Source organism: Psammomys obesus, unplaced genomic scaffold (genome assembly GCF_907164565.1).
Source record: "Psammomys obesus unplaced genomic scaffold, mPsaObe1.curated_primary_1811, whole genome shotgun sequence".
NCBI lineage: Eukaryota > Metazoa > Chordata > Mammalia > Rodentia > Muridae > Psammomys > Psammomys obesus.
In genome coordinates this window covers 6,066,242-6,082,449 of record NW_026593286.1, presented here as the reverse complement: position 1 = coordinate 6,082,449, position 16,208 = coordinate 6,066,242, and the positions used below count along the sequence as shown (strand labels likewise).

The following is a 16,208-nucleotide window of genomic DNA, read 5'->3' as shown; positions in this document are numbered from 1 at the left end:
TTTGAAGGTTCTGTCTTGGACTGGCTTTGCAGCTGCATTCCTGTGTTTATACTGTCGTGCGGGCTGGTTTCGGCTGAAGTTGATGTGATTGGTCACTTAGCCTGCAGGGGGGCCAATTAGCTCTGACCCTGTGGAAAAGAATGCTGGTTTGTTAGGAGGTCTTCTACCCAACACAAAGCCCAACAGCTCTGGAGAAAGCCTCTAGAACTGACTGGAGAAGGGCGCATTTTTCCCCTCTAATCAGGACCGGTTTTTAGTAAGTTTGCATAATCTTATTTAAGAGTTTATTTGAAAGTTCAAAGGGATAAAATTCCCTGCAAGATTTCCTTTCAGCCCTCTCTCCTTATATTGCGTGTTAAAGTGTGAGATATCTCTTTCACTAATCTTTTTTCCACCATTTCTTGAAAGGCGATTTAGTTGGGTAAGGATGTTTAGGCATAATTGATGAGCTGATTTTTCTGGTTTTCTTATCAGATGCCAACTCATCTGTATGGCTGGGATAGTAGGTATAGGTCATTTAATTACCTGAAATAGTAACTCCCCCTTCTTAATTGCAAAGGAATGACTTTGTTCTCTGTTTGGTTTTAAAGTTATGTTTGGTTTTAAGGCTTGACTAGGAAAATGATTGTTTGATGCCTTGTACTTTTCTTTAAACAGCACCCTGGTGAAAGAAAGAAAGGATTTTCTTAAGGCTTGTTTTAGTGATCCTTAGGGGGAGTCTTTTCTTGGTATGTGTGAGGAAGTAGAATAAAGCAATGTTCAAGGCACATGAACTGTCACTTACTATTGAACTTGTTTTTACCTGAAAAATGTCAGCAGTCCAGCTTGTACAGCCTCCACATGAGCTGAAAAGCATGCCTCATATAATGCCTAGTGAGCAGCATTTTCTCTCCCTCTGTTAGCTGCCAATTTTTAAACTTTGATCAAATGTTACACATAAGAGGATCTGAGAAACAAAGACACTGTTTGTTTGAAGTAAAGCTTGGAAAGTCCTGCTGGGAAAGTTATGAATGTAGACCAATCTAATGCTACTTAGGAAGGGAAATCCGACTTTGTGGATTTCTCTCCTTTTCCTCACAATTTAAAAAAGACATTAATTCCTTCTTTGTTTTATTAATGTCAGGCATTTCAATGCAAGTTTAGACACAGCATAGTACCTTTGACCTTCAGAATCTGGGAAGGTAATTAAGGTGAGATTCACCTGTCAGACTTATTCCCTGCATGTGCAAATAGGAATTTGTATCATTTTTCCAGCTAGCTGGTTGAGGGAAACACCTGACTGAAGCACAAAAACACTAGAGCAAGTTGTGGGACATTCTTCCCCACAAAAAGGAGAAGCACATTAGCATACCCACCACTGTCACGAGCAGTAGATAAGACAGAAAAGCTTGTCATTCAGCTTAGGACATCCTCCTCCCCTGTCACCACCTTAAGAAAAAAGACATTTTGATTGTATAGTCTACTGTGGCCTTGAGTTTAAATCCCCCTCCCTGCCTGTGCTTCCCACGTACTAAGATTACAGACGTACCATTGAGCCCGACAGACTTTTACAGTAATGTACTCTACTTGAAACTGCATTGGCACAAAAATGACATGGTAAGTTAATAGATATCTTTACCAGATAATCTCAGCCATTGGTCAGCCAGACAACACCCACCTACCCAGGTCCACACAAGCACGCACCCGTACAATGGCTTACGTGAAGTATTGCTGGCTCTGGGAGGCCTCCAGCTTGAAGGCCTGTCATGGACAGTGGTGGTCACTGATGGTTGACTGTGGATGTTATCCTTGGATTCTGGAGCTTAGTATTCCATGGCAGCCACCTGATTATCTAAATTATTATGAGTTGGTGCTATTTGCTTGGCCGAGATGACATTGATAATGGCACAGAAGATATGCCACTGTCACCCTAAAACCCATAGTAAGGTAGTTGGAATTGAATCTAAAGCATTTCTTCTGTGCAGAAACATAAAGTGTTAGTGTTCCACTGATGATTTATTTTCTTATTAAAAATTGTGATTATACTGAGTGCTATAAATAAGAATATTAGTCTTTATTAAATCCAAATCTCTCTCCCTAAAGGCATCGATTCCTATTTTAGCTAAAGTAGTCTAGTGTATGTTCTACGAATACACTACAGTTTCCTTTAAAATGACATAGGATTTGTAGGAGTGTAGTATTTTGCCTACTCTTTCATCAGGTTTGTCTGACTGGCTAAGTATATTCTTAGCCTTGTGTTAAAGATACCTAGACTCTTTCCACTTCTTTGTGTTGAGGGATGACAGGCATGTTCTGGGTGTGCTGTTAGCACACTGTGAATATGAGGCGGTGGGAGGGGGACGTGTGTCCTTGCTTGTGGCATGTTTTCAGATTCTTACATGCTGCAGCTCTCCCCGTCCTTGTCCAGGCACAAGCTCCCGTGTTCTCAGAACTGTGCTCACCAGCTGAGCAGAGGCTAGGCTGCAGAAATTGAGAGACTTTCAGTGTAGACTTTAAACTCCTATTTTCACCACTCTGGAGTTGTATTTATTAGTAACTATTGAGAGCAAGGGCAAGTGTCCACACTTGGATGGGATTCCCTTTCACTATTTGGTAGAGAAATATAAAGTCACTTGCTACAAAAATTTGCACATAAACAAGCTTCAAAGTCTGTCCCATAATTCCGCTTTTGCTTTTGGAGATTGGGTCCTTGTAAGCTCCAAGTTTCACAGCTGTAGATTTTGTTGGCTGAGTGCCTCTGAGCTCCATCTGAAGTTTTCCATAAACACCACTTTTGGCTGCGAGTCAAACACGCACACAGGTGCCCTTTTACCGCTCCTTCTCCTTAGGAAGTCCGCCCAGCCAGACCAGGCAGGAGCCAGCACTCAGTTTTAATTTCATTTGTAGAAGTCTCCTATTCCATCTTAATACATTAAAGAGAAGCAAGTATATAGTGTCATTGGGGGATACTACTTGTACATAATATACTGCAAATGTACTTTTAGCAGCTTTTATATGCCTCAAGTGACTATGAGATAAGAACATAAAGTAAGCTGTAGGTAATATAGTTTCCTGATAAAACAGTCCTATTAACGGCCAAAAAAATTTTTTTTAATTGATTTCCTTTTTTTTTTTTTTTTTTTTTTTTAACCTTTTGAAGATCATAGACCCCTTTAAGAGTCTGTAAGCCTTAGGCGGCTTGCCCTGAAAAACAAAGCATCCTTGGTCACTGCATGCTTCTGTCCTAGGGACTCTTAGCCCTGAATTGACCCTTGACTGTAGCTTGTGAATAGCTGTTTCACCTAGTCTCTCTTTCCGGTTTGGTGTGTTCAAGACTCCCGGTGACTGCCTTCCCCAGGTATTTTAGGTGTGTACCAGCAGGTAGCAAGCATGAGGGCTTAGGGGTAGGGCCATATTCCTAATACTGATACTTTTTCAAAGAAAATTCTGACCCGCTGTAGTATTTTCATTCTTTCTAGCTAGGAACTAGTGTTTTCAACCATTAGATTTAGATGCACTTTTAAATCATCTTGTTTCTAAATTAAGTATTAAAAAGAAGTTAACCAGAGTGCTTTTGTGCTCAGCTTTGTCTTAGTGCTGGTACATTACAGAGAAGGGTCCGAGTTTGAGCACTGAGAAGGGCCCATGTGGGTGGCCCTCATTGTGGCCCTAGCCACCATAGAACGCTAAAGTTATTAGGTATGAAAAGAGCATAAGATAGCATCTTTAAAACTCTCTGTGAATAACTTTGATGTTTGTCATTTAACTTTTATCAAGAATATACAAATCTACCAGGCATGGTGGCTCATGCCTTTAGTCCCAGCAGTCTAAAGGCAGAGGCAGGTAAATCTCTGAGTTCCAGGACAGCCTGGATTACACAGAGAAATACTGTCCTGAAAGCTAAACAAAGTGTGCTTGCGTGAGCGCGCGCGCGCACACACACACACACACACACACATACACACACACACACACACACGAGCCTCTAATTCTTTTGAAACTAGATTATATACATGAGTCTCTTTGCTATCTCCACTGTTTACCCAGGTTTGTGCAACCAGATACCTACTGTAATCAGATTAGAAAGGCTCCAAACTAAGAATTATAAAATATTTTTGGTATTGTTTGAAGCCATATTTTTCTTCTTAAACTTATTTCTAGAACAAATCTTTTCTATTAAAGTTGTTCCTAAGCAATTTTTTTCAGAAATAAACATTTTAGAATTATTTCCGTGGCAATATTGAAATAAACTTTACTTCTGCTTGTGGATGTTGGCAAGCCACCCCTAAGTTGTACCATCTATAGCCCTTTTGGAGCTTGCCAGGCTTAAATCCTAGATCTTCCTCTTCCTATTTCAGTTTCACTAGAATCTGTGGCTACTTCCAGTGGGCTTAACTGTGAGTAAACCACGGAGAGTAATGTAGTAGAGGTGAGTTAGGAGGTTGCAGGCCTAGGTTTTATTTCTGATTCATGACTCAGCTATGTGATCTTGGGAAACCACCCCCACAGGTATCCCTTTCCGCCCAGGAACAATAGGGATGTGAGGTTTAACTTAATCTCCTGTGGTTATTAAGACGATCAGGTAAACTGTATCAGTGCATTGTATCAACTATAGTGTATCAGGCCATTTATTTCCATGTGTATTCCTGGTCTGTGGCCTAGAGGGCAGGTGCTGTGTTCAAGTATGTTTTTGTAATCCTGTGTGCCTAGTTGTGTTTGTTTATGGAAGAACCGTCATGTTAACTTTTACCCAAGGTTTGAGTAAAACAGTCAAATGACAAGGTAATACCATTTCTTTGGGAAAATATATGATACTAATCACAAAAGCTGAAAGTGATGTGTACCTAAAGAAGTATTCATTTTCTCAGCAAAAATTGTATATAAGAATGTTCATAAATGTGCGGTTAATGATAGCAACAGGCAAGAAACAGCTGAAATATCAGCAATTTAAGAGCAATACATTGTGCATGTTCATAGAGCGAGCTCTTGTATACCAGTGTAAAAGGACAAACTGTTTTTCAGAGACACATTAACACTCCATTTTTATAAAGAAATTCAGGGGTGGTGACAGAGCTCAGTGAGTAACGGTGCTTTCTGTGCAAGCCTGATGACGTTGAATCCCCAGAATCCGTATAAAGATGAAAAGAGAGAACAGACTTCAAATTATCCTCTGACCTGCACATGTGCATTTGGTGTGTGTACACCCCATTCCCCAATAAAGTGTTTTGTTTTGTTTTGTTTTTTAAAGTTCAAAAGGGCAAAATTAAGAAATCAAAATAGTGATTTTCAAATCTATTTTCAAAATAGATTTGAAAGCATTGATGGGGGAGGGGTTATGAAGGTTTTTTTTTTTCCCCAAACTAAGGTGTTGATTTTACATAATTGCTTGATGAAACTCAATTACACATTTTTCATGTGTCTACCTAAGAATGTTGAACTTCAGTTAGAAGATGTTTTTTTTTTTAGAGGAGAGCAGGAGAGAGTGAAGTCTATTTACAAGTTCTTTAGCCATTTTTCACCCTTCTCTTCTGAAAATGACTAAGTCCTGAAGATAGGATTGTAGGACTGTTGTCATCCTGGGTTGGTGGTTTTTTTGTTTGTTTGTTTGTTTGGTTGGTTGGTTGGTTGGTTGGTTTCCCGTTAATTTATTTTTATTTATTTTTTTTTTTTTAATTGGCAAAAGACATGTATTTTATTGCATTTTAGTTTTGTGACAACTAGTTATTCTCTTGGTATTATCATAAACCACACAGTTGGAAAGATAGATTCATATGAAAAATATAAGTATAAAAATATGCTTAAGAATATGAAGGTGGGAATGTGTATGCTACTGGATTAGCAAAACAAAAAATATATACTGTGTACATGTCTATATATGTATATACTTGGTGGCAATTATGTAGGTCATTAATATAGTTTATTACATGAATATTAAACATCTGCATTAAAACATACCAAAAATTACCAACAGGAAAAGAAAAAATGAGTAGTGTAACTATGCTTAATAGAGAAATAGTTTTACCAATTCAATAAGGAAAAGATTAACATTAGACAATTCATAAAAGAAAAAAAATGCAATGTCAAATAACTTTTCACCCCAAGGACATTTTGAACAGCTTGATATCTAAGGATAATGAGGCCTTCGGAAAATGTGAATTCTCACACACTAGTGATGAGAAGACAAATGGGTATAATTCTTAAATATAGTAGTTTATATTTGTGTCTGTTTGCTAGTCTAGTAATGGCCGGCCCTCTGAGAAGATTTTGTTAAGGAAATAACATATAAGAATTGAAACCTTCCTGTTGCTATTATTCATATGTAATGCTTGATATGTGAAAAAAAACTATATAGCAGTTCTTAGAAATTGTTTTGTAATAATAGCCACCTAGTAACTAAAATTTGAACTCTGTTAGTGATTTGTTAGTGCTCATGTAAATTGAGGCTGCTTCATATCAGACCCAAATGAGAAGTGTCAGGATATAACTGACCTGTTGGCATTACTAGGAGGTGAATAATCATAAAGAAATACTTGATTTCACAAGTAAAAACTGAGACACTAAACCAGTTAAGTGTTGATTTCAGTGACAGTGTTACCTAGGCTCTGTGGTGATGCCCTTTACCCAGCCAAAGTAGGAGTGTTACTTGAGCTCAGCTGTTGGAAGCCTGTCTATAAACAACATAGTGAATGCAGCAGGATCTAAGGGGCGGGGGGGGGGGGGGGGGGGGGGGGCCCACAATTCTCCCCCCCCCCCCCCCCACTGGCTCACTCCTCTGTGTGCTCACCCCTTGTTCTCTCACTGTCCTCTCACTGAATTTTATAGCTCAACTTTTTGCCAGTCTTGGTGAATTAAATTTTTATTTAATAAAGCCTCTAGTAGTCTGTTGTATTGAGTGTTGTTTACTTTGATACAGGGCTCTGTGGGAAAAGCAGGCGATGACATGAGTGGCTCCATTAGTTTAACCATCTGTGATTAACACTGTGTGTTCTCACAGCTGTATGGCATTTGTGACTTGGTAAAGTCATCCCTTATTGTTTTCAAAAACATGAAAGTTTTTTTTTTCTTCTAAATTTTTCTTTTGTAAGGGTGGCTGCATTTTTAATGAAACCATGTAGTAGACATAGTGCTTTGTAAAGAATATTGACCTCTCCTAATCTAAGCAGGAGAGCCTGGAGGCCTTTTCATGCAAGGAAAGGATGTGTCCACACTTGAATCTATAACTTTGACTCCATGTGCTATAAATTTCTGTTGCGTAGAATGGGCATCAGAAGAGGAAGAAAACAGGGACAGTAGTCTACCACAGAGGGACTCTGAAAGACTCTATCCTGCAGGGTATCAAAGCAGAGGCAGGGACTCATAGCCAAACTTTGGGCAGAGTACAGAGAATCTTATGAAAGAAGGGGGAGATAGAAAGACATGGAGGGGACCGGAGCTCCACAAGGAAAGAAAAAAAAAAAAATCTGTGCACAGGTATCTTTTCTGAGACTGATATTCCAACTAAGGACCATTCATGGAGATAACCTAGAACCCCTGCACAGATGTAGCCCATGGCAGTTCAGTGTCCAAGTGCATTCCCTAGTAATGGGGACAGGGACTGTCTCTGACATGAACTGATTGACCTGCTCTTTGATCACCTCCCCCTAAGGGATCTGCAGCCTTACGAGGCCACAGAGGAAGACAGTGCAGCCACTCATGATGAGACCTAATAGACTAGGATCAGATGGAAGGGGAGGAGGACCTCCCCTATCAGTTGACTAGGGAAGGGAATGGGTGGAGAAGAGGGAGAGATTGGGAGGGAATGTGGGACAGGGCTACAGTTGGGATACAAAGTGAAGAAAGTAATTAATAAAGAAAATAAATAAAAATAAAAGTTAAAAAATTTCTGTTGAGTGAGTGATTAGGAGATTAACATTTGAATTCTGCTATACTATTTAATAATGGCATGTGATTCTAGACAATTCCTGTAGGTTATTTATTGAGCCTCAGTGTTCTCAAATTTGAAGATTAAATCTGTTAAGTGAATATTTAGGTTTTTGACTTTGTAATAATATAGATAACACCAGAACTTAGCTGAATGATTTTTGAGTTAAGGTCTTATTTATCCCAGGCTAGTTAAAGATTCTTATGTGAATTCCTGATCCACCTTCCTCTACCTCCTGATTGCTGAGATTATGGAGTAGTTTGTGCTGCCATGCCGTGAATGAATGATAGATGCTTATTTCTCTGCTTCTGTAGACAAGAAGCCAAGGGATTGATTGCTTCATTTATTGGCTAGGAGGCTTGGACATCAGGGTCTCATTGAACAGCAGTAAAATTGCCTACTCTTTAGTCATTTTAAGTGTCTTTTGGGTTTTGAACTCTTATGGTTCTGGAAGAGCCTCAAGACTTTATACTATGAGCTTCACAATAGGTACCATGCAGTTGCTGGCTGGCTTCAGAGAATGATTTTAAGATGTTTAAATTTTAGATTCAGAGATGGGCATGGTGACACACAGCTTTAATACCTGTATTCACAAAGGCAGAGGCGGCCAGCCTGGTCCAGACCACCCACAGTTACACAATGAGACCCTGTCTTCAAAAAGCAACATTAGAATCAGAAAGTGATGCAGTATGTTCAGCTCACCTTTAAGGGAAGAGTACTACATGGTTATCAGCAGCTGGGGATTGTTGGGAGCTCTCCTGGAAGCTGGTGACCACAGCAAAAAGCGAGGAGTACTTTCCTGGCAGATGATATTTTTTCCCCTTCTAAGAGTTGTTTTTTTTTTTTTTTTTTAATTATATTTCAATCCTCAGTCTCTCTAACACACAGTCGCCCCCCCTCCCTCTCTTTCTCTCTCCCTCTCCCCTTCCCTTTCCCTGTCTGTTCCCCCCACCCCCTGTAGTGGTGAGCATGGGTGTGGAGGTCGGATGACAATTTGTGGAAGTTGGTTCTATTCTTTTATCACTTGTCCCCAGGAGACAAACAGGTTGTCAGGTTTGCAAATGCCTTTACTCACTAAGCTGTCTAGCCATCCTGATCTTAAGATGTAATTTGTTATTAACTTAGAATAATACCTACTAACAGTCTAAAACTGTGTAGACAAACAGCACGATAAATCTTAGTATGAATAAAATGTACTATATGATAACTAGAAACAAGGATTTCCTCATTAGAATCCTTTTTCTTTAAAACTTTTATTATGGTTTAATTGAAAGTATTTCTCACCAAGAAAACACATACCCATAACTATTGCAGACTGAGGGCTCAGTGCTCTTCTTTTTTTATTTTTTATATTTTGAGATAGGGCTTCTCTTTGTAATAGCCCTGGCTGACTTACACTCGCTTTGTAGACAGACCAGGCTGGCCTTGAACACACAGAAATCTGCCTGCCTTTGCCTCACTGAGTGCAGTGTTCTTCATTTTTAACTAATGTGAGATTTTGTTAGGATGTTAGCACATACAGTATGAAATTAAGGAATTTTTGCATAAATGAGAATTGTTTTCTTTTAAAGTGCCAGTTTATTTGCCTGATTTTTTTTTTAAATCATTGATGTAACTTTTAAGACATTATTAGATAACATTGCTTTGAATTTTCTTCAAAAATCAACTTGTCACATTCCGCTATTGCTGAGTAAATGAGACTTTACAAATACAAGGCTTTCACTTTTCGAATTTCCAATTATTTTTTTCTTTACTAAAAGTGGTTGAAATGTACACATTTCCTGATTTGGGAGAGTCACCCATGCCAGTTGGTTAAATCAGTTAAGGTAGTCCTATAATTTTAAAAATGTCATTTAAAAAAAGATATATGCTGATAGGGAAGCATTGACAAAATGCACCATTGTCTGAAAAATAGCAATAGTTCAAAAGAGTGTGTTATAACATCTTCAGGGTATATGTGTGCAGTAGTTAAATATACATGATTAAGTGTACACATGGGCAGTTTTGGGAAGATTTTCCAAGTTCTGGGGACTAACCCTGGAATTCTATGTAGAAGAAAGATTGGTTGAAGATTAATTGTATGTATATTTTGGTAAAGGTTTATTTTATGTTGTATGAGTGTTTTGGTTGCACGTAAGTCTGTGTGCCGCCTGCATGCCTGGTGCCATCAGAGATCAGAAGAGGCCTTTGAGCTGCTGTATGGGTGTTGGGAACAGGATCAGGGATTCTCTGCAAGAACAACAACTGTTCTTAACCTGTGAGCCATTTCTCCAGGTCCTCATTGTATGCCATTTAAAATTGCTCATACTATCTTTGTTTTAAAAAAATTTGCCAAATCTTTGAGCATTCAGCTTTGGGGGAAAGTGTAATATTTATGTATAGTACAGTTAGCTTATTAATACTTTTGAACATTGAAGGGAACGATGTGGGGAAGGTTTGATTTGAAATATTACTTATTTTTCAAAATCTTTGTTGGCAAGAGTTCATGTTAACGTAACATATTTTCTTATCTTGTTTATAGGGAGACCAAATTTTGAGGAAAGTGGACCAATATCTGTGGGGAGAAAGCATGAGTTTATACGGTCAGAAAGTGAAAACTGGCGAATCTATAGAGAGGAACAGAATGGAGAAGATGAAGATGGAGGTTGGCGATTAGCTGGATCAAGAAGAGATGGAGAGAGGTGGCGACCTCACAGTCCTGGTAAGAGTTGTGTTATAAAATGCAGAGGAGCTGAAATGAGAGCTTGCTAAAAGGTTTGAGATTTAATGGGGAAAAAAAAGTTGTTTTTTTTTAAAGAAATCATTTATGTTGTCACAGCCCAGTTCTATTACTACAAAAACATTTCAACAGAGCAGTTCCCCAACACATCTACTCAGTTGATTGAAATCACTTTTCCATTTTCCTGGGGCAAATAGTATGGTTTAATAGGAAGCACCTGCTTGCATCTACAAGCACGAGGAAGGATTTCATTCAGTTTGTCCACCTCTAAATCTTTTAATCTAGCTGTAGCATTGTTTAAAGTGTAATAGGGGTTATTTTTAAAAAAATATTAAAACTTACAAATGTATAATTATATGTTAGGAATGTGTGTTGTCTTCATGGTTATTTTTCTGAACAAGAAAGGATTATTGTTCCACCATCCCTCCCTTAAAAATGTGATGAGATGGGTCCCTTCATTTGAAGAATAAACTTTAAACTTAGGTCAGAAATAATCACAAGTTTATTCTTTTGTCCTTCTGACCTAGAAAAGGGAACAAGAATAGTAATGATTAGTAAATTTTCTAAGTTCTTCGTTTGAATTCTTAATGTTTCGAACCATTCTTGGGCATTAGCTATGCCAATAATTGAAGACACTGGTGCTTTGTGAAGCTCCTTTCCCCAGAGCTGCTGCTTCCATCCTCATGATGCTCAAATGTCTGTAGCTTGAACCGTGGGATTACATAAACAGAGAGAGTGTGTCTGCCCACAAAGCATAATATCTGCTGTATGTCAGAGAACCCTACCTTAGTGGGTACTAATACTACTAAGGTATAAGGTGTAAGGATTTTCCTCTTTTTAGAGTCAAGTTGGTAGCCAAACCTCTAACCTAGTCTTACACATAGCCGCAGGCGTTTAGTTTAGCATGTGGTATATAGATAGAAACATAATGAAATTAACCTTTAGATAAACGTCTGATGATTGCACCAGTTCTTCCCAGCTGCCGATTGGGCAGGTTTTCTGTCATGAGTGGGCATTGTTTATATCATAGGATCAGCAGTTCTCATCAGTCTGTAACCTAGGTAGCCACATGTCATAATTCTCTCCAAGGCATTGCGGCACTTTGTGCTGAGCTTGCCTGTAAGGAGAAGGGTTGTAGACTTATGTTCCCAACAAGCATTCAGTGAAGAATGGACAGAATCTGGGCTGAAGGAGAAGAGAAATTCCAACTCGTCAAAAACAAACAAGGTGAACAGTGCTTCTGAGCCCATGTTGAGTCTGTTAAGGGGAGTTAGGTTAACTTTCAGTGTGATCTTCTACTGTTGTCCTCCCCAGCAGCTTCAAATTTGATCATAGAGTGTTCCCCTCCTCTTTTCTAAATCCTGCTACTTTGTTTGTCTTTCATGCTAGTTTTGTCATTACTTTCACAATCCACCCTTGCTCCCTTTGACCATGTATTTTTAAAAGATGTTTCATGGGATAAAGATAAAATATTTATCTGGAAAAAAAACTCCTGTGCCCCCCCCTTTTTTTTAAATAATACATTTTGCTTCGAAGCCTGCGGGCATATTGAAAGACTAGTCTGATTAGTTTTGATATGTTTACTCCTACCTCTTAGATTATAGCTAATTTCTTTAATAGAATTGGAATAAAATTTTAAATATAATATTTCAGATGATTTATTTTCTAAAAATGCCTCACTTTATCTAGATGTAAATTCTGTAAAGCTGTGGTCAGCCTTCAGGAGTTGTCTACTTCACTTGCTACATTTAGTTTCATGAGCAGAATTTTACTAACTTGGTTAAGACAACTTACAGGATGTAGTTTTATTAAAGTGGGGCTCACAGCTGGATATAGCTAGAGATAGGACTCAGAGAACAGGGAAGCCTCCACTCTAGGAGATGAACTTAGGAAACTCAGTAAGAGGGAAACAGGAGCTGAGTGCCTAGAAGGATAGATTCCTATCAGTGTGCATACTTAGACTGTTTAGAAATGATAGCAGTGGACAGCCGACTCTGGAATCCAACATTTGATCATGAAGACTCCTTTTGAGTAATGCTCTAGGCTTACAGTCAAACAAGGTGTATATAAAATTCTGTGTTCTCAGCAGGTAGTAAATGTTTTACATATGGGGAGATCTGTCTTTTTTTTTTTGAACATCTTAAGTTTCGGCCTGTATTTGGCATCTTAATGTTTTCCACAATATTTTTTTAGGTTGCTAGTTCTAGCAAATTTGGCCTCAGGTGTAAGAGCATTTCACTTTGGCCTCATTTCTCTCCACCATCTCTAAACATAGAGTCAAGACTAGAAAATCCATACATGCTAAAAACGATCTTTTTTTTTTTTAATGACATTTTTAGATGTAGGTTGGGCAAAGGTAGCAGGAACTCCACTTTTTCTTTTAGAAGAGCACTTCTGTTGTAGAAAAATACCTTGAGCAGGCAGGTTTTTTCTGTTGGAAAGTAGATTCAGTAAGTAGTATGCTAGGGTGGACTTAGGAATGCCCCTGGAGGTGTTTGACAGGAAGAAGTAAGAGCTGAGGAAAGTGAAGGGGAGGAAAGACTGTGGAAAGCAGCGGAGGATGCAGAGCTGCACGCTCGACTTGGCCACTGCACCAGTTAGGAGATTTGCCATATAAAATCCTTTGCACCATAATCCATTGGTACTGTAATTTCATGAGTTTTTCATTGTTGTTGTAGATTAGAATTATAAATGAGAACTTAACACTAGGAATTAGGCACAGTTTGATATTATGGTTTGACACAGGGAGCTAATATAATTCATAGAGTAAAGATTTTGTGGTTAGAAAGGAGTTGCTTTAATACTTACCAAGGAAAAGGCATGAACTTCAATGTAGAAAGACAGCCAGTGCTGAAATCATGACCTAAGAATTAGGTCACGAAAGTAATTAATCAGTGTTCATTGATTGCCTAATTATTCAAAGTATATCCTTTCAGTGTGCTTTATTCCAAATTTATCTTGAAACGATGAACATGCCAGCATATTGTGAAGGGAAGCACCGTTGTCACTTAGTGAGAGCAAGTGCTATGAGCTCGGAACTCAGTTCACCTAGTTTTCTCTTTTGGAGGCTGATCCATTACAAATTGGCTCGTAGTTGTAGTTGTAGTTGTAGTTGTCTTCTTTATTTCCTCTCCGTGATTTTCTTTTTCAAATGCTGTCGTAAACCTTCCCTAAGGTTTCTGTCCTCCTCCTCAACTCAGATGGCCCTCGTTCCACAGGCTGGCGGGAACACATGGAGCGCCGCCGGAGGTTCGAGTTTGATTTTCGAGACCGAGAGGATGAGCGGGGTTACCGACGGGTGCGCTCCGGCAGTGGGAGCATTGATGACGACAGGGATAGCTTGCCAGAATGGTGTTTAGAGGATGCTGAAGAAGAAATGGGCACGTTTGACTCCTCTGGAGCATTCCTCTCTCTAAAAGTAAGAAATCTATTTAAAACACCATGATAGGCACTGTCCTTACAGCAGAGCCAAATATGCTGTTAGCTTTGGTTTTATTTTCTTGTTACAGAAAGTGCAGAAAGAACCTATTCCCGAAGAGCAGGAGATGGACTTCAGGCCTGTGGAGGAGGGAGAGGAGCACTCTGACTCTGACAGCAGCCATAATGAAGAAGCCAAAGAACCTGATAGGACAGATAGGAGAGAGGGAGAGAAGTCAGATGGAGCAGGAGCCGGTGAAGAAGCACCCCAAACGTCATTGTCATGTGCTAGACCAGGTACCCCGCCAGATCACCAGCCTCAAGAAGCACCACAGTTTGAGAGGAAAGATGAACCCAAAGCTGAACAAATGGAAAAAGCTGAAGAAGAGAGTCGGACAGAAAACAGTCTCCCAGCCAAGGTCCCCAGCAGAGGAGATGGTATGTATTTGTGAGCGTGGATGCTGAAAAGGGATTTTGCTGAGGCCAGTGAGTGGTCACTGGCGTGACAGCTTTTACTTAACCTCATGGAACTGTTTCCAGAGGCTCAGTGATTGAAATAGGTATCATTAGCAGTAAAAGCAATCAAGTGTTGCTTTCCTCATGTCTCCCAATCAAAAGTCGAAAACAGGGTTTAAATCTGTAAGGGTGGTGATAAGAGCTTCACTTCCCTAAGGTGATGGAGCTGTCTTGAGTGCACGTGCATGTTTGTTTCAGATCATTGGTTGGATGCCCATAGCAGAGAGTTGCCTTCCTTCTAGGGTCATATATTCAACCTCACCCCAAAATGCCATTGTCCCAAGGGAACAGAAAGAGCACCTGGGCCAGTCTGGAAGCTTGTCATCACTTTTGCTAGAAAGCAAGTCTTTGCACATCTTCCCTAGAGTTAACTATATTTGTTTGAGCGGCTCATACATCTTAAAAGCGCCATTGTTGTGTATTTCTGTGATTATTCTTGTGAATACATTGTATTGTAATGGCTGATGTTGAAGGACTGTTGGACTCAAGTCACCATAAGAGTCTGCCCTTGGTAGCATGGCTTGCTAGACTTCCTGAGGTCTAGTATGTGGCTTCTTTGCAGTTTCAGCATCAACCACTTAACTCCCAGACATTGTATTCACCATCTTGAAAACATTTTAGGCTTTGATTTATGCCCTGTTTTTTGTTTTTGTGCTTCTTTATATAGCTGAAACTTTATTCCCTCCTAGTTAGAATGTTGTCCTCTGATTCTTAGTAACCAGTACTATTATGTAATTAACATAACGTTATATGTGTATACCTAACAAAACAATATTATAAAGATTGAGGGCCCATCTCTTCATTAGACTAATATGTTGAGGACCTGAAATAAAATTTGTTTTTTAGCTTTTATGTCTTGAACAGATTAAGAAATATTTGCATCTATATACCTCCTGTGCTGTGGGACTTATACCTCTTTTTTTTTTTTTTTTAATTTATATATACAATGTATCTTGATCATGTCTACCTCTCTTTCCCTCTCAGCCCACTCCAGGTTCCTCTGGACCTTCCCTAACACATCCTTCCTCTTGTTTTCACACCCTTTTTAATTAAAATAACCCACTTAAAACAGTTAAGTCTGCCCCTGTGCACACATACGTGAAGCATCCTCTGGAGCATGTGTGGTCTGTGGGCAGTCACATCCCTGAAGAAAAATGAGTCTCCTTCCTCAGAGCTGTCATCTGCTAATAACTTTTCAGCTGGGAAAGATATTTTTGCCTCTTGAGACCTGTTTGAGTCATAGTAGTTGTTTCTTGGTGGTTTTGTGCTCAAGAATAAACATCTTAATACTAGAAATTGTGGAGTTCAGCTTAGATTTGTATATTTTGAGAACCCATAGTAGGTATGTATTAAAGATTAACACTACAGATTTTTTTTTTGTCTGGAGTTAAATCGTGTGCCTGTCAAGAACCCAGAGTTAAAAAATAAGTCTTTACCTTTTAGCAGACCCTTGGAATGTTTCAGGAGCCTAGGTCGTCATCAAAGAAAACCTTGGAATAGGAAGTAAAATTTGAAAGTGTAGATGAAGCTGAATTAATTGAATGTTGAAAGCAGAGTGAAAAAATTAGACTGATTGAGTCATGGGCGAGAATAAAGCTGCCTTAGATTTTTTTTTATCACATTTATTTCTCCCCACCTGCCCTCTCTGTGTGTTTA

General features: G+C 39.1%; 1 protein-coding gene across 3 annotated transcripts in view; it reads left to right on the top strand.

Moving 5' to 3' along the window:
* Gigyf2 (GRB10 interacting GYF protein 2) overlaps positions 1-16,208 on the top strand; it is a 130,843-nt gene that overhangs the window by 71,709 nt on the left and 42,926 nt on the right. For 2 of the 3 annotated variants that reach the window (XM_055616280.1, XM_055616278.1), the window contains 3 exons: positions 10,422-10,601; positions 13,820-14,037; positions 14,129-14,474. In XM_055616280.1, the coding sequence (XP_055472255.1) occupies positions 10,422-10,601; positions 13,820-14,037; positions 14,129-14,474 (744 nt within the window). The remainder of the gene's footprint in view (positions 1-10,421; positions 10,602-13,819; positions 14,038-14,128; positions 14,475-16,208) is intronic. The other variant, XM_055616279.1, reaches the window with a different exon arrangement.